Genomic DNA, 21,351 nt, shown 5'->3' on the forward strand with positions numbered 1-21,351 from the left:
ACTGATTGCTGTGTTCATTCATAGCAATTAGCAAAAATTTCAGGGAGGGGTTTCAAGGCAAGCTAGAACCTGTGTTAGAACACATCAATGCAATTGTATACCCTTTATATAGTAACCTATAGGTGTATATTATGGTAATTTGTCATTATCATTGCTTGTGTTCGACACCCTGAAGCATGTCTTTGTCAGATCTGCCAGGGTCATTAAATACGTGTTGACAACACAGCTGGAGAACACAGTCCTCTCGTGCGTTCACAGCGTGTTCCCATACAACAGCTGGCAAACCCAAAGTGAGTGAACAACAGGACCTCATGCTAACAGGCTTGTCAATGCCTGCAAAGTGAGTGAACAACACCACATCATGCTAACAAGCTTGTCAATGCCTGTAAAGTGAGTTAGCAACAGCTAACACTCGTATCCTGTGAATACACTGCACTCTAAATTGGATTATATGTTTTCTCACATAAACACACTCAGTAAACCTACAAGGCAATCGGATCACCTTGCCATCTAGTGACTCATAGAGTATCTATACATTCTTCCATCTATGGGATTCTGAATCTAGTATCATGAAACAGGGCATGTTGGAAATACCTTTTGTTTCACAACCTCATTATAGTTTGTATACACTGTAGTAGTATGGGGCAATATATAAATATACAGTTGTAGTCGGAAATTTACATATACTTAGGTTGGAGTCATTAAAACTCGTTTTTCAACCACTCCACAAAATTCTTGTTAACAAACTATAGTTTTGGCAAGTCGGTTAGGACATCTACTTTGTGCATGACACAAGTAATTTTTCCAACAATTGTTTACAGACAGATTATTTCACTTATAATTCACTGTATCACAATTCCAGTGGGTCAGAAGTTTACATACACTAAGTTGACTGTGCCTTTAAACAGCTTGGAAAATTCCAGAAAATTATGTCATGGATTTAGAAGCTTCTGATAGGCCAATTGACATAATTTGAGTCAATTGGAGGTGTACCTGTGGATGTATTTCAAGGCCTACCTTCAAACTCGGGGGCCTCTTTGCTTCACATCATGGGAAAATCAAAAGAAATCAGCCAAGACCTCAGAAAATAAATTGTACACCTCCACAAGTCTGGTTCATGCTTGGGAGCAATTTCCAAATGCCTGAAGGTACCATGTTCATCTGTACAAACAATAGTACACAAGTATAAACACCATGGGACCACACAGCTGTCATACCGCTCAGGAAGGAGATGCGTTCTGTCTCCTAGAGATGAACGTACTTTGGTGCAAAAGACTCAAATCAATCCCAGAACAGCAGCAAAGGACCTTGTGAAGATGCTGGAGGAAACAGGTACAAAAGTATCTATATCCACAGTAAAATGAGTCCTATATCGACATAACCTGAAAGGCCGCCTAGCAAAAAAGAAGCCACTGCTCTAAAACCGCCATAAAAAAGCCAGACTATGGTTTGCAACTGCACATGGGAACAAAGATTGTACCTTTTGGAGAAATGTCCTCTGGTCTGATGAAACAAAAATAGAACTGTTTGGCCATAATGACCATCGTTATGTTTGGAGGAAAAAGGGGGAGGCTTGCAAGCTGAAGAACACCATCCAAACCGTGAAGCACGGCGGTGGCAGCATCATGTTGTGAGAGTGCTTTGATGCAGGAGGGACTGGTGCACTTCCCAAAATAGATGGCATCATGAGGAGGAAAATTATGTGGATATATTGAAGCAACATCTCAAGACATCAGTCAGGAAGTTAAAGCTTGGTCGCAAATGGGTCTTCCAAATGGACAATGACCCCAAGCATACTTCCAAAGTTGTGGCAAAATGGCTTAAGGACAACAAAGTCAAGGTTTTGGAGTGACCATCACAAAGCCCTGACCTCAATCCTATAAAAAATTGTGGGCAGAACTGAAAAAGCCTGTGCGAGCAAGGAGGCCTTACAAACCTGACTCAGTTACACCAGCTCAATCAGGAGGAATGGGCCAAAATTCACCCAACTTAATGTGGGAAGCTTGTGGAAGGCTACCTGAAACATTTGACCCAAGTTAAATGTTTAAAGGCAATGCTACCAAATACTAATTGAGTGTATGTAAACTTCTGACCCACTGGGAATGTGATGAAAGAAATAAAATCTGAAAAAAATTATTCTCTCTACTATTATTCTGGCATTTCACATTCTTAAAATACTGTGGTGATCCTACCTGACCTAAGACAGGGAATTCTTACTAGGATTAAATGTCAGAAATTGTGAAAAACTGAGTTTAAATGTATTTTGCTAAGGTGTATGTAAACTTCCGACTTCAACTGTATGTATCAAATCAAATGTTATTTGTCACATGCGCCGAATACAACAGGTGTAGACCTTACAGTGAAATGCTTACTTACAAGCCCTTAACCAAAAATGCAGTTTTAAGAAAATACCTACAAAAAAGTAAGAGATAAAAATAACAAGTAATTAAAGAGCAGCAGTAAAATAACAATAGCGGGGCTATATACAGGGGGTACTATGTACATGAAGGTAGAGTTATTAAAGTGACTATGCATAGACAATAACAGAGAGTAGCAGCAGTATAGAAGGGGGGGTGGGGGGCAATGCAAATTGTCTGGGTAGCCATTTGATTAGTTCAGAAGTCTTATGGCTTGGGGGTAGAAGCTGTTTAGAAGCCTCTTGGACCTAGACTTGGTGCTCTGGTACCACTTGCCGTAGGGTAGCAGAGAGAACAGTCTATGACTGGGGTGGCTGGAGTCTTTGACAATTTTCAGGGCCTTCCTCTGACACCACCTGGTATAGAGGTCCTGGATGGCAGGAAGCTTGACTCCGGTGATGTACTGGGCCGTACTCTGTAGTGCCTTGCGGTTGGAGGCCGGTCAGTTGCCATATCAGGCAGTGATGCAACCCATCAGGATGCTCTCGATGGTGCAGCTGTAAAACCTTTTGAGGATCTGAGGACCAATTCCAAATATTTTTAGTCTCCTGAGGGGGAATAGGTTTTGTCGTGCCCTCTTCATGACTATCTTGGTGTGCTTGGACCATGTTAGTTTGTTGGAGATGTGGACGCCAAGGAACTTGAAGCTCTCAGTCTGCTTCACTACAGCCCCGCCGATGAGAATGGATATATGTATCCATATATCCAACATCTGGGCATTTACTCTGCCATCGCACTGGTGACAGTAGCGGCTGGTGACAACCTGCCCAGCACCTCTTAGCAAACAGACACCCACACACATGAAACTATTGTAAAATGGCTGTTCCTAGTTCCTGTAACAGAGACATGAATCCAAAGTAAACACACCTGGCTTCCTGCTGGTTGTTTATATGAAGTGCACAATTGGGTAATAGTGGGTTATCCCTATGTCTTGCACGCTATAAAGGCTAGCAATAGTATATTTGTTATCAATCCAATCACATGCTTGGGACTCAATTTGCATGATTAGAATAGATAACAGCATAAAAGTCCACACTTAAAGTAGAAAGTGGAGTTGTTAGAGGCCTTGAGAACGTCCCAAATGCCACCCTATTCTCAAATGCCACCCACCCTATTTGGGACACAACCTTTGTGTGGTGTGAAAGCCAGCTTCATCTGCCTGGGGCTGCTGGTAGAACCCTGCAGGATCATTGTGGGATCCAGGTGTGTTTACTCAGGCTGAGCCAGCAAATGGTCACACAGAGGGAGCTCCACTCACTCATCTATAGTAGGGCCAGAGAAAACTGTCCCTGGCAGACGTTTGTCACAACCAGCTAATCTTACCTGACTCTGTCTTTCTTTGTCTTTTTTTCTCACTCTGTCTCTGTCTCTCTTTCTCTCTCGCTCTACCTTCGATTTGCCTCTCTCTCTGTATCTATTTATTCTATGTACAGTGGAAGCAATATTAAATTAGGTGTGTTAAACTCAACTCTTTCTCCATCTCTCCTCCAGCTTCTGCCTGGCTGCCCACCACCACCATGGCTGAGAGTCGAAGGGAAGCCCTGGCAGCGGCCCCGATGTCCACCACTGCCTCCACGGTCAGTGCCAACGCTACCGACATCTCCGGCACCGGATCCAGCGAGGACTTCTCCAAGCTCAAGGACAAGTTCATGAACGAGCTCAACAAAATCCCACGTAAGTCATGTTAGTAGTTGGTGTCCCTTAACCTGCCCGGTGACAGAGTGGTAATTGGTTGAGTAGCTACTTCCTATAGACGTCTCACAAATTCCTCACAGCACCCTTGGATCTGTTCTTTAGAGACTAACTGCAATCAACAAAGTACAAGTGGTCATTATCACTGATTGTGGATAGGGACTAATGGTCTTACTCAGAAGTACTGTGACTGCTTTTAGAAACCCATTTGGCATTTGAGGTGACAAGACAACAAACAGCATTGATCTTAAAGTTTTGTTTGGAAAGTATGTCTAATTTCCAAGATTGTTGGTTTTCTCAAAACAAATTCACTTTTTCAATCTCCAAGGTTGTCTGTATTGCTGGCCACCCTGTGTTTCTTCCCTCCATCAATACCCTCCCCCGACAGGAGACACGACTACAGCATATTGAAATCCGGTCCAACTGTCAACCCATCACTCCTGTATAAATGTTCCACCCAGTGATTCCGGATGAGATACTTGTCTTTGCCTGTAACGGCTGTGGAACAGCAGCAGTTAGTTTGGGACAGCAGAATCCTTTGTTTATCCCAAACCCCAACCTACTTATCCAGTGGATGTTGTTGCGTTCAGCCTCCCAAGTCCTAAATATAGACATATCCACCGGCTCATGTGGAAGTAATTCTCGTGTCAGGAAACGGCTCCCATGAAAAAGAGAGGTTCTATTGCTTTAGCTCCAACGTGAATGACGCCACTTGTTTTATTATGCTGTCCTAGATTCATAGCGCAGGGAGCCTGATTAGAGATTTATCCTGCGTCTGGGGAGGCTAATTTAAAACCAACAACATATTTGCTTTGCGAAATAAAGCCGTAGAAGCTTTAGACAGTAGTCCGTGGTCAGTACAGTATGTGCTGCCCTGGACTTTACCCCACCAGACCAGAGATAGACTTTCATTGATTGACAAACGACAAACACTTCCTAGAAGTGTGTTGGAGCCGTTGGGTGCTCCAATGAAATTAGCACCACTGAGGAGCATATGGAAGCCATAATGAAGACACTGTAGGGGGGTGACTCTGATGTCCCCTGTGCCTCAGAGTAATGGTCCCTCATATCAGAACTGTTTCACCGTGAGAGGTGCTCGAATATATACCACCTGCCACATCTAGCAACTAATCTACACCCCCCAATCCTAGCCAGCAACAGCTAACCTGGTGTCTCAGCACTCTCACAATGGAGTTGTGTTACCCTTCCAAAACACCCGGTCTTTCTCTCTTTCGCTGTCTGTATTTGGCAATGACACGGTGGCAACCAGCCCATTAGGCTTTGTAACAACCCATGTACCACCTCTCTCCCTAATTATCACATTGTGTGATGTGGACAACGACTAAATAAGGGGTTGTTGGGTGCGCCTCAGACAGAGATGCTATCTGAAAGCAGCCCCCGAAAAAGCCACTCCATTATAGTAGAGTTCAAATTACAGTTTTTGCTCCAGCACTCAGTCAGAACTAGAAAACGAGCGGCTCCGCGCCGAGTGCTGCCAGCCTGATGAATACCCACCGACGTGTTTGTGCCAGGGAATATCAATACAGCTACTCCCAGGATGGGGACAGGGCATTAATAAGGACCATTCAAGGGGAGAAGGCAGCGGGAATAAGACAGAATCAATCCATTGCCATAGCAAATTATTGTGGGTATTTCTACATAGAAATAGATGGTTATCTACAAGCCTTGGCTCCTGGAGGTAAAGCTGAATGCATGGGGTTGTCAGAGTTGGGCTTCTTGTGCTGTATCTCTGGTATAGCTCAGAGGAATGCCTTGTGACATTAACAAAGATCCATGGATTAATCTCCAAGCCAGAACCTCCTCTTCAGCCCCATCTGTTGGCTGATGCTGCTCGAAGTGGCTGGAGTTGAATTTCATCCCTACAAAAATCTTCAGTGTTTTCTTGATACATTTTCCCTTCGCAAAAGTATTTTAAACCACCAAACCTGGTTTTAAAAAACAATTAAGCAACACCACATGGAACAACGCCTCTCCCCATGTGACCTACTTGTTGTGTGTAAGTACTGACACGTATGTGTAACTGATAGATGCACACACACATACATTTCAAAACATGAACATGTAGTGTATGGAAATTGTAAAGTCTTTTGTCTGTAATGTATTTTTCGTCACGTGCCCAGTAAGACTAGCTGTTGCGATTGGCGTCAGCTAATGGGGATTCTAATAAATCAAATCAAATAATTTCTCATTCGCTGTCTCAAAACTATTTCACACCAAGGAGGACCTACAACAAAGACGATGTTATTAAAAGCATTACTTCCTCCATTACCTGCTGTAGTTCCATCCGTAATCCCAGCATGCATTGCCACCACAAGGATGTTTGTAGAGATTAATGCAGACTGTCCCACTTTTCTCTCTTTCAAGTTTACCACTAAAGGTTTGTGGTCAGACTACTGACAGTATTGGCTTGGATGAAGTAATGTGTATGGAGAACGCCATGTCATGGCATAGCGAGCGCCACATAAAGCCAACGACCACACTCAGAGGGGTGTATCCGCTGCAGCTATATCTGTTTGTGTTGGGCTGCACCACACCATGCTCAGGGCCTCGTGGCCTCAGAGGGAGGCGCTGTAATGAATTTTCCAGCCCTCCCTCTAAACACCAAAGGGTTTTTGTTTTCAGTGACAATAATGAACCTCTCAGTGTTAGAAATTCTTTGATCTATAACGGCTGTCTCCATACTCGCCGCCATTACTCTAAATAACACAGACAAACATATTGAAAATTACATTTCTAAAAACATGTATTTTCAAAGGCTGTCGATATTAGTGGTTTTTTTCAGACCTGTTTCTGTGGGTATTACACTAAAAGCTATACATACTCATTACAAAATTGACTGCTTTGGATTTAAAATAAATTATATGTACAGGTGACTGAAAACTCTAACATTTCAAATTTTTTATTTAGAATAATTACTGAGTAGTTTATTTCACTTAGATTCTGCTCAGAAATGACAGCACCCTTTGAGGATTAGACTGGTGGTAGATCAGCAAAGACAAACTTCTCTGTCCCTCTCTGTCTGGCTCTAGTCCCGGTCCTCTCCCGGGCCTTGGACTGAGCCAGTAGGCCTGCCATGAGGCAGCAGGAGGGGGCTGAGGGACCAGAACTTAGAGCTAGCAGCCCTCTTCGGACCAAACTTCTTGCCCCCCCCCGCCCAACCGGGCCCATGTCAGGAGGGTGCTCCATGGAGTGCAGGGGGAGATCTCCCCTCATCGATAGTGTGATGCTTGACCCTTTTGAGATTCCCAGTACGCTACCTCCCACCTCACCCACCCCCAGAGTAGACTTTCAAAGAAGGGAATCAGAGGCCTGGTCCGAAACTCAATCACTTTCTTCCTCATTAGTTTTACATAAATCTTAACACAAATACCAGTTTGTGTAGCTAGTTATTTCTCTCTGTTACATATTCATCACCCCCATTTGCAGCTATTGTTGCACTGTCATTGTTGTTGTTCCCACAGTGGGAAAGGGCAAGGACTGGGGGTGCTGCTCTTGTTGGCATAACAACATGTAATGTCAAGGTTAATTGACCAACAGTGTGCTGTCACAATATATTAGTTTGTGTTGCCATGCCTATTACCCTGATACATCATCATCACCCCCCCTCCCCCCCTCCCTGCCCGCTACTGTTGCCAGTCTATTGGATCCTTTGTATAAAGATGTAAGGAGGCACGTATCTCCTCCTATAATATACATTATATACTGTACATCAATATTACTTTTTAACGCTGCATTGTTGGGTAAGGGCTCGTAAGTAAGAGCTCGTAAGTAAGAGTTTCACGGTAAAGTCTACACCTGCTCTTGTCAGCACATGTGACAAATACAATTTGATTTGAACAATACCCATCAATATACACTATACACATCAATAATACGCATCAATATTACATTAATATTTACATCAAAACACTAAAAGCAAAACACAATCATAGAAAACAAACATTATTCAGTAAAAAGGTCCTCAATCAGGGTTTTAAATTGTCCCAGTGGCACCAATTCATCCAATTTTAGAGAGCCTTGGAGATTATTCCACTAAGGTGAAGAAAAAAAAAAAGATTTACCTACCTGTAACTCAGTGGAGATTGAAGGGATCTCCAGAGTTAGCCATCCCTAAGACCAGGTCTGGTATCTCGTACGTCTATAAGTTAACAATTAAGTAACAATGAAGTTACAGAACAATGAAGTTACAGAATGTAGTGATGTGTACTGAACGAATCGTCTATAATAAACACTAGTGCACTATGATAAACTGCATCCAAAGGCTAAAATACAGTGGCAGCTGCATTCATATAGACAATATCCCCATAGTCTATAACCCAGAATGAATGTTGACTGAATTATTTGTTTTCTGCTATTTAATTAAAGTCATACAGATTCCTTTAAAATAAGCTGTTTTTAAATAGAGCCAAGAGTCTCTTACAGATGAAGTTCAGTAAAATGGCGGACTTTGTGAGAGGATTACCTTTCAGTTACTGTAACCTTTTCTTCTTCATCCACAGAGAGTATGTCTGAAAAGATGTGCTAGAACCAAAAGTCCCTCATCCTGTTTGCATTGTTCCATGTGTCAAGAGTTCCATAGCCTTTGGCAGTCTGCAAGGTTTTGTTAAAAAACCCTGTCTGATAACTCAGCTGTCATATTTCAGTGGTCCCCATTCCAGCCGGTTATCAGATCAATTCTGTCTGGAAGAAAAAAAACATAAGTTTGATAAGAAAGCGGGGGACTCGGAGCGCCAGACAAATGCAGCTGGAGCCTCCTTGTTCAGAGCGAATGAACCAAAAGGCCCTGCTGTGTCCTTGAAGACATCCGGAGGACGTTGATATTCACAGCTGAAAGCCGAGGAGATGTCTCATTGTGTGGCGTCGAGGCACATTGGCTGCCGCTGACTGGATGGTTTTTGACTACGGCGGCAGAAATGTGATTTGCGCATCTCCTCCGGAGCTGTGAACACCGAACACGCATTCCATCATCCAGCGCCTGCAACATTTTCCGTTCGCCGTTGTGTGTGGTAGAACGAGAGATAACTACTGCTTAAAGTTGAAGTGCGGTGCACCCGCTGGCGTCGCAGTCTCAAGAGAGAATAGACACACCATGTAGTTAATTAGGGAATGCTTTTATTGCTTTCGGGGACTCGGGTTATTTTAATTAAGCAACAAAAAATTGTATTTCAGTATTAGACACATGCCCAATAAAATAGATAAATAAGGCCTGGGTTATTGCATTGGATTTCACAGCAGTGGGCTGTGCATTATATCAGTTGCGTACCACTGATGTTAACACATTGTAAATAACCACAGAGGGTGGCAGTACCATTTAAACATATTATATTTCATGATGCACAACGGAATCCAATTGCAGTGCAGTCTGCCTCGTCAAAATAATGCCAAATTTCACTGTTATATCAGTTCATTTATTTAGACTCCTGCAGTGTCATTGATATTAGAAATTATTTTTAAAAGAGTCACAGCTTTGCGGTTCCTTCAGTGGGACGATGACTTACCATCCCAGCTTTCAGGCCTGAAATAGGATCCTGCGATATCTCCGACACTTCCATTAAAAGATAGTCTGCCAGGGTGTGTGGAAAAAATGGCCAGTCGAACACTGGAACGCGTGGTGGTATCCCAAAGGTATCGGTCTCAGACCGCTGCCCCTGCTTTGGCCAAGGAGCAGAGGAGAGGTTTTAACTCAGCCCTAAACCTGTGACTTTAGGGTCAACCGAGGATGTCAGAGTCAGTGACGGATAGTGAGGTGTTGTCACGACTTCCACCGAAGTCGTTTCCCCTCCTTGTTCGGGCGGTGTTCGGCGGTCGGCGTCACCGGTCTTCTAGCCATCGTCGATCCACTTTTCATTTTCCATTTGTTTTGTCTTGTTTTCTTACACACCTGGTTTCCATTTCCATCATTAATTGTTGTGTATTTAACAGTCTGTTCCCCCCATGTCCTTGTGTGGAATTGTTTGTTTGTAAGTGCTTGTACACTATGTTACTGGTGCGTGTCGGGTTTTGTACCCATGTAGGTTTCTTTTTGTCTTGCCGTGGGTTTTGGAATTAAAACTGCTCCGGCTATTACCTATCTCTGCTCTCCTGCGTCTGACTTCACTGCCACCAGTTCCGCAACCCTTACAGAATTCCACACCACCCATATGGAGTCAGCAGGAGCAGGTGCCCCTAGTATAGGGGTCGAGGAGCACGTCCTGGAGCAAGAGGCGATGATCCACCATCTCAGCACCACCATGGACCTCTTTGTCCAAATCATGGACCGCTGGGAGAGACAGGGAGTTTCTCCAGCGCCTCCCCCAGCACAACAGGGGCCTCCACTTCTCACTCCCCCTGCACCCGGTTCCAGTGGGATTCGTCTCACCCAGCGGGGAGTACGATGGGACGGCTGCCCGCTGCCAGGGTTTCCTGCTGCAGTTAGATTTATACCTGGCAACCGTCCACCCGGCTCCTTTGGGCCATAAGAGGGTGTCCGCCCTCGTCTCATGCCTCTCGGGGAAAGCCCTGGAGTGGGCCAAAGCCGTGTGGGTGGAAGGAGATGCGGTGCTGGACCACTTTGAGGAGTTCACCTGTCGTTTCCGGGCAGTCTTCGACCACCTGCCCGAGCGGCGGGAGAACGTCTTTTCCACCTGCGGCAGGGGACGAGGAGCACACAGGAGTTCGCTTTGGACTTTTGGACCCTGGCCTCCGGAGCGGGATGGACCGACAGGGCCCTGATCGACCACTATCGCTGCAGTTTGCGCGAGGACGTCCGTTGAGAGTTGGCCTGCAGGGACACCACCCTTACCTTGGAGAGGTGGACCTGTCCATTCGGCTGGATAACCTGCTGGTTACCCGCGGATATCCAGATCGGGGTCTGTTGGTTCCATCCCCCAGCACCACCGCTCCGATGCCCATGGAGTTGGGAGGTGCCGCGCTCAGGGAGACTGGAGGAGGTTCCGTCTCGTGCACCATCTGTGGCCGCAGAGGTCACACTGCCGGTCGGTGCCGGGTTGGTTCGTCTGGGGGTCGAGGCAGCAGGCAGGGCACTCTGGCGTCACCCCAGGTGAGAAGGCACCATTCTCACCCAGAGCCCTCTGTTACACACATGTTTTTGTTCGTCACTTTTCCTGAGTTTTCCCCGCATTCCCAGCTTAAGGCTCTCGTCGATTCAGGCGCGGCTGGGAATTTTATTGAAAGATCATTTGCACATAGTTTAGGGATCCCCATCTTTCCTGTGGCTACACCCTTCCCAGTTCACGCCTTAGATAGTCGACCATTTGGGTCAGGGTTGATTAGGGAGGCCACCGCTCCTCTGGGCATGGTGACGCAGGGGGGTCACACGGAGAGAATCAGTCTCATTCTCATTGACTCTCCTGCGTTTCCCGTGGTGCTAGGCCTACCCTGGTTAGCTTGTCATGACCCCACTGTTTCATGGCTACGGAGGGCTCTCACAGGGTGGTTGCGAGAGTGCTCGGGGAGGTGTTTAGAATTCCAGACCAGGTCTCCACCGTGCGCATTCCCCCCGAATATGCCGATTTGGCTCTCGCCTTCTCCAAAAAGAAGGTGACTCAATTACCACCCCATCGACGGGGGGATTGTGCGATAAATCTCCTGGTAGACGCTGCACTTCCCAGGAGTCACGTGTATCCTCTGTCACAGGTGGAGACGGTGGCTATGGAAACATATGTCTCCAAATCCCTGCGTCAGGGGTACATTCGGTCCTCCACTTCCCCCGCCTCCTCAAGTTTATTTTTTGTGAAGAAGAAGGAGGGAGGTTTGCGCCCGTGTATTGACTATCGAGGTCTTAATCAGATAACTGTGAGGTACAGTTACCCGCTACCTCTTATCGCCACGGCGATTGAGTCAATGCACGGGGCGCGCTTCTTCACCAAACTTGATCTCAGGAGTGCTTACAACCTGGTGCGTATCCGGGAGGGAGACGAATGGAAGACGGTGTTTAGTACGACCTCAGGGCATTATGAGTACCTTGTCATGCCGTACGGGTTGATGAATGCTCCATCAGTCTTCCAAGCCTTTGTAGACAAGATTTTCAGGGACCTGCACGGGCAGGGTGTAGTGGTGTATATTGATGACATTCTGATATACTCCGCTACACGCGCCGAGCATGTGTCCCTGGTGCGCAAGGTGCTTGGTCGATTGTTGGAGCATGACCTGTACGCCAGGGCTGAGAAATGTCTGTTCTTTCAACAGGCCATCTCCTTCCTAGGGTACCACATTTCCATCTCAGGGGTGGAGATGGAGAGTGACCGCATCTCATCCGTGCGTAATTGGCCGACTCCCACCACGGTAAAGGACGTGCAGCAGTTTCTAGGGTTTGCCAATTACTACCGGAGGTTTATCCGGGGTTTTGGTCAGGTAGCGGCTCCCATTGCTGAAGGGGGGACCGGTGCGTTTGCAGTGGTCGGCTGAGGCGGACAGGGCCTTTGGTCACCTGAGGGCTCTGTTTACCTCGGCTTCCGTGCTGGCCCATCCGGATCCCTCTTTGGCATTCATAGTGGAGGTGGACGCGTCCGAGGCTGGGATAGGAGCCGTGCTCTCTCAGCGCTCGGGTACGCCACCGGCAGTGTGGGAGCTGGACGCGGACATTGAGCAGGCGTTGCGTGCAGAGCCCACTCCCCTCCAGTGTCCCGCTGGGCGTCTGTACGTTCCGTCTGCTGTCCGTGACCGGCTGCTCTATTGGGCCCACACGTCACCCTCCTCTGGTCATCCAGGCATTGGTCGGACGGTGCCCTGTCTGAGTGGGAAGTACTGGTGGCCCACTTTGGCGTGAGGGTGTATGTTTGGACGTGAGGGGTGTATGTTTCCTCCTGCTCGGTGTGCACCAGTGTAAGGCTCCAAGGCACCTGCCCAGAGGTAAGCTACACCCCTTACCCGTTCCACAGCGGCCATGGTCACACCTGCCGATCGATTTCCTGACCAATCTTCCCCATCACAGGGAAACACCACGATCCTGGTTTTTATGGATTGTTTCTCTAAGTCCTGCCATCTCCTCCCACTGCCCGGTCTCCCTACGGCCCTACAGACTGCGGAGGCTTTGTTTACACACGTCTTCCGGCGCTACGGGGTGCCTGAGGACATAATTTCTGATCGGGGTCCCCAGTTCACTTCGAGGGTCTGGAGGGCATTCATGGAACGTCTGGGGGTCTCGATCAGCCTTACCTCGGGTTGTCACCCCGAAAGTAATGGGCAGGTGGAGAGAGTGAACCAGGATGTGGGTAGGTTTCTGAGGTCTTATTGCCAGGACCGGCTGGGGGAGTGGGCAGCGTTCATGCCCTGGGCAGAGATGGCCCAGAACTCGCTCCGCCACTCCTCCACTAACCTCTCCCCCTTCCAGTGCGTACTGGGTATCAGCCGGTTCTGGCTCCTTGGCATCAGAGTCAGACCGAGGCTCCTGCGGTGGACGACTGGTTCCGGCGTGCGGAGGAAACATGGGACGCCACCCATGTTCACCTTCAGCGTGCCGTACTGTGCCAGAAACCCGGCGCAGACCGTCACCTCAGTGAGGCTCTCGACCCGAAACCTGCTTATGCCCCGCTGGAAGCTGGGTGCGCGGTTTGTAGGGCCATTTAAAGTCCTGAGGAGACAGAACGAGGTGAGTTACAGGTTTCTCGTAGGTTTCTTTTTGTCTTGCCGTGGGTTTTGGAATTAAAGCTCTCCTGCGTCTGACTTCACTGCCACCAGTTCTGCAACCCTTACAGGTGTTCTATTATACACTGCTCAAAAAAATAAAGGGAACACTAAAATAACACATCCTAGATCTGAATGAATGAAATAATCTTATTAAATACTTTTTTCTTTACATAGTTGAATGTGCTGACAACAAAATCACACAAAAATAATCAATGAAAATCCAATTTATCAACCCATGGAGGTCTGGATTTGGAGTCACACTCAAAATTAAAGTGGAAAACCACACTACAGGCTGATCCAACTTTGATGTAATGTCCTTAACACAAGTCAAAATGAGGCTCAGTAGTGTGTGTGGCCTCCACGTGCCTGTATGACCTCCCTACAACGCCTGGGCATGCTCCTGATGAGGTGGCGGATGGTCTCCTGAGGGATCTCCTCCCAGACCTGGATTAAAGCATCCGCCAACTCCTGGACAGTCTGTGGTGCAATGTGGTGTTGGTGGATGGAGCGAGACATGATGTCCCAGATGTGCTCAATTGGATTCAGGTCTGGGGAACTGGCGGGCCAGTCCATAGCATCAATGCCTTCCTCTTGCAGGAACTGCTGACACACTCCAGCCACATGAGGTCTAGCATTGTCTTGCATTAGGAGGAACCCAGGGCCAACCGCACCAGCATATGGTCTCACAAGGGGTCTGAGGATCTCATCTCGGTACCTAATGGCAGTTAGGCTACCTCTGGTGAGCACATGGAGGGCTGTGCGGCCCCCCAAAGAAATGCCACCCCACACCATGACTGACCCACCTCCAAACCGGTCATGCTGGAGGATGTTGCAGGCAGCAGAACGGTCTCCACGGCGTCTCCAGACTCACGTCTGTCACATGTGCTCAGTGTGAACCTGCTTTCATCTGTGAAGAGCACAGGGCGCCAGTGGCAAATTTGCCAATCTTGGTGTTCTCTGGCAAATGCCAAACGTCCTGCACGGTGTTGGGCTGTAAGCACAACCCCCACCTGTGGACGTCGGGCCCTCATACCACCCTCATGGAGTCTGTTTCTGACCGTTTGAGCAGACACATGCACATTTGTGGCCTGCTGGAGGTCATTTTGCAGGGCTCTGGCAGTGCTCCTCCTGCTCCTCCTGGCACAAAGGCGGAGGTAGCGGTCCTACTGCTGGGTTGTTGCCCTCCTACGGCCTCCTCCACATCTCCTGATGTACTGGCCTGTCTCCTGGTAGCGCCTCCATGCTCTGGACACTACGCTGACAGACACAGCAAACCTTCTTGCCACAGCTCGCATTGATGTGCCATCCTGGATGAGCTGCACTACCTGAGCCACTTGTGTGGGTTGTAGACTCCATCTCATGCTACCACTAGAGTGAAAGCACCGGCAGCATTCAAAAGTGACCAAAACATCAGCCAGAAAGCATAGGAACTGAGAAGTGGTCTGTGGTCACCACCTGCAGAACCACTCCTTTATTGGGGATGTCTTGCTAATTGCCTATAATTTCCACCTGTTGTCTATTCCATTTGCACAACAGCATGTGAAATTTATTGTCAATCAGTGTTGCTTCCTAAGTGGACAGTTTGATTTCACAGAAGTGTGATTGACTTGGAGTTACATTGTGTTGTTTAAGTGTTCCCTTTATTTTTTTGAGCAGTGTATATAGGTATCGATAATTACCATACTAATGTAAAGTGACATAGTTTTACCATTAAAACAATTATAACAAACAAGTTTCAAAACAATATTTCGTATTTTTCAAATGTTTTCTTCAACAACTTTGTGAGCAGCAGCAAACCAGTTTTTCGGAGACCACAGCTCAAGAGGGCGAATTCAAAATGGGGTGGATCGGGGGAGATTGTCACTGCCATTAGTACACCACTGTGGCAAGGCCAAAGATATTTTAGAGCATCACTCAATGTTTTTCCTTAAAGGAGAGTGCTTATCGATTTAGTCAACAGCGCATTGATTTTGTTCTCTCCCCCTCCCTCCTCTCTGATGGCGAGGCGGTGAGGGAAATTCAGTGAAGCGCTGGCGAGCCAAAGCCCCAGGGAGAATAGACCGTCATATATTTCTCCTGTGATGGTTCTTTCTAGTGGCCCGCAGATATAGAGTCTTCAAAGTAGCACTGAAAGGTGACAAATGTTGGATTTACAATGAAGTCAATTGCCTCCCAGTGTTCCATACGGATAGAGTTAGTAGTACCACAACAGGTTTCTGAGTAGTGTACAGAGAGGAAATGTACTATGTAATCTTTACTATGGTCGTAATTGTTCTGTAATTATACTGAACAAAAATATAAACGCAATATGCAACAATTTCAACGATTTTACTGAGTTGCGGTTCATATAAGGAAATCAGTCAATTGAAATAAATACATTTGGCCCTAATCTATGGATTTCATGACTGGGTAGGGGAGCAGCCATGGGTGGGCCTGAGAGGGCATAGGCCCACCCACTTGGGAGCCAGGCCCACCCACTGGAGAGCCAGACCTAGCCAATTATAATGAGTTTGTCCACACAAAAAGGCTTTTTTACAGACAGAAATACTCCTCAGTTTTATCAACTGTCCGGGTGGCTGGTCTCAGATGATCCCCAGGTGAAGAAGCCAGATGTCGAGGTCCTGAGCTGGCGTGGTTACACATGGTCTGCGGTTGTGAGGCCGGTTGGACATACTGCCAAATTCTCTAAAATGACGTTGGAGGCGGCTTATGGTAGAGAAATGAACATTCAATTATCTGGCAACAGCTGTGGTGGACATTCATGCAGTCAGCATGCCAATTGCACACTGCACATTTTAGAGTGGCCTTTTATTGTCCGCAGCACAATGTGCACCTGTGTAATGATCATGCTGTTCATTCAGCTTCTTGATATGTCACATCTGTCAGGTGGATGGATTATCTTGGCAAATGAGAATGCTCACTTACAGGGATGTAAACTAATACGCTTTTTGTGCATATGGAACATTTCTGGGATCTTTTATTTCAGCTCATGAAACATTGGACCAACACTTTACATGCGTTTATATTTTTGTTCAGTATGGCGTGGTTGAATTTATTCAGGTGGGAAAACTGTTCAATTATCAGATCCTTCAGTGATAAAGTAAATCAAACCAGCCTGAATCTACCACACGGTCTCGATCTTGTGCGTGGTAAATATTGACAAAAACATAGTTTGTTCGCTGATGGGCCTGTTGGTGGCCCTCTCTGTTGAAAGGTGGTGTGGGTTGCAAGGTGTTTGATGTTTGTGAGCAGAAGCTGTAATTATTATTAGCCGGACACTGTGTTTCTGTCCTCATTATTTACAGCACGTCTGGCCACTCTGATACTTTTAACAACCCACTTTTGGGCCGTGCATAGCTGGTGGCTGTGTGTGTGTGTGTGTGTGTGTGTGTGTGTGTGTGTGTGTGTGTGTGTGTGTGTGTGTGTGTGTGTGTGTGTGTGTGTGTGTGTGTGTGTGTGTGTGTGTGTGTGTGTGTGTTCTGTTGGGGAGAACTGCCTGACTCCTGTTGTTTAGATGGGCGTCCCTGTTTGTCAACAGGCTGTTAGAGTGATCACTGTGCTGTGGTGCTGAGCGGCTCCCTGTCTGCCTATGACAGCACTGACTGGAGCTTTCAGCTGGACTGTTTAGTCCATTCAGCCTTATATAAAATAGGGCCTACAGTGGGGAGGAAAAAAACATGTCATTACATTCTCAATTAAAGTAACATAACGGTCCATGGCTGTTTTAGTATCCTTTGCCAAGTAGGTCACATCCACGAGCAATGCTAAGAAATTGACTGGCAACGTGACAAAAGCTCTCAAAGAAAGTTCTCAGAAACTGGCTAGTATGAGATGAATCTGAGACAAACGTGTGAATAGGAACTCTCTTTGAGAGAGAGAAGTGTCAAAACCCATGAACGTGATGAGTGGTCATGCAATCACTGACTCGACACGGTCACGCTACAGTTGGTAACTCGCTCTCCAACAGGCCCTGCAAATTACCTCTACACCCTGACCTGTGTGCCCGTGATTGGTGTGAAAGTATCAGTTGTCAGAGAGAAATGTTTTGTTTAAATGGCAAGTGGAAAATACCAACCTCTGGTATTTCCACTAAATTGGCCGAGGATGCTCAGTGAACCATCGGGACGCTTAAAACGTCTCTGTTCGAGGGCAATCGTTAGGAGTCCATGTCTAGACTGCAGATGGGGGACGCTGCCACCCACCACTGTTGATCAACGTCTTCTGTCTGCACATTACCTTTACATTTGAGTCATTTAGCAGACCCTCTTATCCAGAGGGACTTACAGGAGAAATTAGGGTTAAGTGCCTTGCTCAAGGGCACATCAGCAGATTTTTCATCTAGTCAGCTCGGGATTCGAATCAGCAACCTTTCGGTTACTGGCCCAGCGCTCTTAACCGCTAGGCGACCTGCCGTCCCACATCCTTATGTCTTTCTCTACGTCCTCATTCACTCCAGCTGCTGCTGCAGCCGCTACCTTCAACAAGTAGTCTCACCGTCCCGCCATCAGAGTCATTCGTTAGATGCAGGGAGATGGTGAACAGGCATTTCTGGTCAGCTCGTGCCTTGTTTGAAACAGACAATGGTGCCATATTCTCGACGAGGCACTTTTTGTTGTTTGAGAAAAGAAAAGTGAGAGCAATGGTGCAGTTTTCTTCATCCAGGTATGGCCCCATCTTTGACATAAGCTCGTCTAACCTGGGTCCCTGTCTGTCCCTCTCCAGTGCCAAATTGGGCCATCGTCTCCATCGCCTTCGTGGCCGTGGTCCTGGTCCTCTCCTGCTGCTTCTGCATCTGCAAGAAGTGGATATTCAAGAAGAAGAACAAAAAGAAGGGCAAAGACAAGGGCAAGAATGCCATCAACATGATGGACGTGAACGACGGTGCAAAAACCGAGGTAAAGACTTTGTACTACTGCCATTGAACGTTATTGATTAGAGTTAATAGTTTGTTAGTCAACAGTAGTATTTGATATTGCCAAGTTGTTTTGTATTTTCTACTGCATCATATATACTGTATATAACTTACCTTTTACTTCAAGGTAAAAAAAATATATTGTTATATACATTTTTATACATTGCGAGTCTCTTTCATTTTATCTGTGACTGACTAGCCAGAAATGACATCACTGACTTTTATTACATTTACCCGGCACCTAGCATACATTGATGATTGAAACCTATAAATAAATGCATATACAATATATTTCAGAATAATAATCTTCACATAACAAAGCGATTTCACTATACAATTTATCAGACATACATATAGGGGTGAGCAATCGTTTTGGCTCGAGGGCCAAAATTCAACGGAGGGCCACACAGATTTTTTTTAGATACTTTGTATCTAGTTTTAAAGGTTCAAGTGCGGCCTGGAGTGTTTTTTTATAACCCCAAATAATTGAATGGGCCCGCGTGCCGTAGTTTGACCCGCACCTGGTTTAGGCCAAACTCTCCCCCAAGAAGACCAGTGGATACACATGACACACGACTTGTGTTGACATTGTTGCGTCTGCGATGACTCCTCCCCATCCACTCTGATTGCAGGACTGTTAAGGAAGCCTGCCGTTTATAATAGCTTCAGAGAGAGAATTCAATCTCTCTTTCTGTTCCTCTCAGTATTTTAATGTGTTAAGAACAATGAGCGCTGAGTACGGTATGCTGTATTGCTAGTGGTATCAACCCAGAGAAATGACATTAGCTAATTACCAGCGAGGGGAGTGAATTAATTCCGCCCTCCCTCTCCAACGCACACAGAGAGAATAGGGAACACACAGCTCTTTAACCCCAGTTAGAATGCTAATTGCATTAACGAAGGTTCTCAAGCCCCCCCCCCTGACAAAGTCTGTTAAATGTGCAGTCTGTCCACGCCAACACCACTCACATCATCAATCAGGGACATTGAATTGGGGTGGAGGACAAAGCCCTGTGAGATGATGTAGGAGTAGGGAATTGAATAGCTACACAGGCCAGAGATGCAGAGGTGTTACAGTCTGATAAGGAGTGAGCTCCACAGGTTTCATCTGATTCATACCAAAGAGCTTATTGTTTAAATGCTTACAATTCTTAGATTTGTAGAGGCCTCTGCCTTGTGTCCTTGTTCCTAGTAGCAGTTGGTAAGCTTTATAATAACACTGATTTATCTTAAACTTATACCCATAGAATTACAATGACTTCAATCTAGAATTAATTCTATTTAGATACACCACTTTTCCTGTACTGATTTAGGAGCTGCTACAACTACACGTCAAGCAATTAGGCTACGCACTGCCAATACAACACACCTATCGGTTACATATCAAATCAAATGTATTTATATAGCCCTTCTTACATCAGCTGATATCTCAAAGTGCTGTACAGAAACCCAGCCTAAAACCCCAAACAGCAAGCAATGCAGGTGTAGAAGCACGGTGGCTAGGAAAAACTCCCTAGAAAAGCCAAAACCTAGGAAGAAACCTAGAGAGGAACCAGGCTGTAACACATTGCAACACACCTATTGGTTAGATATTCTAGCGGCGGGCCCATGGGCTCCCGAGCGGTCATTTCTCCTGGTGTGCCCAGACTCTTGTGTTAACTCCTGTGTGTGGTTGTTTTAATGTGTGTTTCTTCCTTCTATGTCCTCCTTATCTGTGTTGTGTCTGATGACTGTGCGGGATTGTCACTGGCGGTAGGTTCCCAATTGTCGTTGGATCCTCCTTAAGCCTGCTGCTCTGATGTTTTGATAGCCTCTTGACAACAACTTACTCCTATAGAACCAAATATATGTAACTATGCATACAGTACATGTATATCTGCTCTATATATGTGCGTAGTCTTGCACATGCACATATATATGTATGAAAGAAGCACTGGGCGCGCTTTAACAAGGTTGAACCACATTGATTCTCCATCTGGCGCCTTTTCAATCTTTGCTTTGCATTTCAAAACAAGATGTGCCCATGAGCTAAAGTAGAATGGTTAAGTTTCTAGGTTACTGCTTTTGAAACCTGTTGTAAGGTTTAGACATACAGTAGCTTTACGTTTCACATACATTCACCTGAAGCCAAAAGGCAGATTGACTTGACATTGACTTAACCCAGTATAATAGCTAATACACATTGTGGGTGTTGAACATGGCTGCCTATTCTGCTATACTCCTCTCCTCTCTGTGTACAAGCAATAACGAACAAACAATTTCGTTTTTTATAGTTTTGCTTAGGGAATAATTGACAATAGGTTTGCTTGCACCAGGAGGGGACTCAGATGGGCCGTACAAATTCCAAACAAATCAATGTTGTTCAGCCTTGATGCTTTCACACCAGCAACCTGACCACTAATAGGGCAGGCCCCCATCACCATGACAACATCTCTTACCAACACCTACCTACCTACTGCTGGCATGATGCTTATAGCTTCCATCGGCGTGGGGGTAACACATGCAGCTGAGGGCTCTGACAATGCGATTGTGGGTGATGGGTGAATGATAAGTAAACTGAGAATGTGGGGGTCATAACCAGAGTACTGTTCTGTTTACTGAGAATGCCCTGCATGCAACAACGACAGTCTGACAATGTCTGATCTTTGGAAGGCAACTTTGACACTGAATGTACTTGAGAGC

The 21,351-nt window shown here is 46.3% G+C and overlaps 1 protein-coding gene across 5 annotated transcripts in view; it reads left to right on the forward strand.

Moving 5' to 3' along the window:
• LOC106576317 (synaptotagmin-1) overlaps positions 1–21,351 on the forward strand; it is a 216,036-nt gene that overhangs the window by 164,401 nt on the left and 30,284 nt on the right. For all 5 annotated transcript variants that reach the window (XM_014153431.2, XM_014153427.2, XM_014153430.2 and 2 more), the window contains 2 exons: positions 3,909–4,091; positions 18,480–18,652. In XM_014153431.2, the coding sequence (XP_014008906.1) occupies positions 3,935–4,091; positions 18,480–18,652 (330 nt within the window). In that variant the 5' untranslated portion in view covers positions 3,909–3,934. The remainder of the gene's footprint in view (positions 1–3,908; positions 4,092–18,479; positions 18,653–21,351) is intronic.

Source organism: Salmo salar, chromosome ssa17 (genome assembly GCF_905237065.1).
Source record: "Salmo salar chromosome ssa17, Ssal_v3.1, whole genome shotgun sequence".
Taxonomy (NCBI): Eukaryota; Metazoa; Chordata; class Actinopteri; order Salmoniformes; family Salmonidae; genus Salmo; species Salmo salar.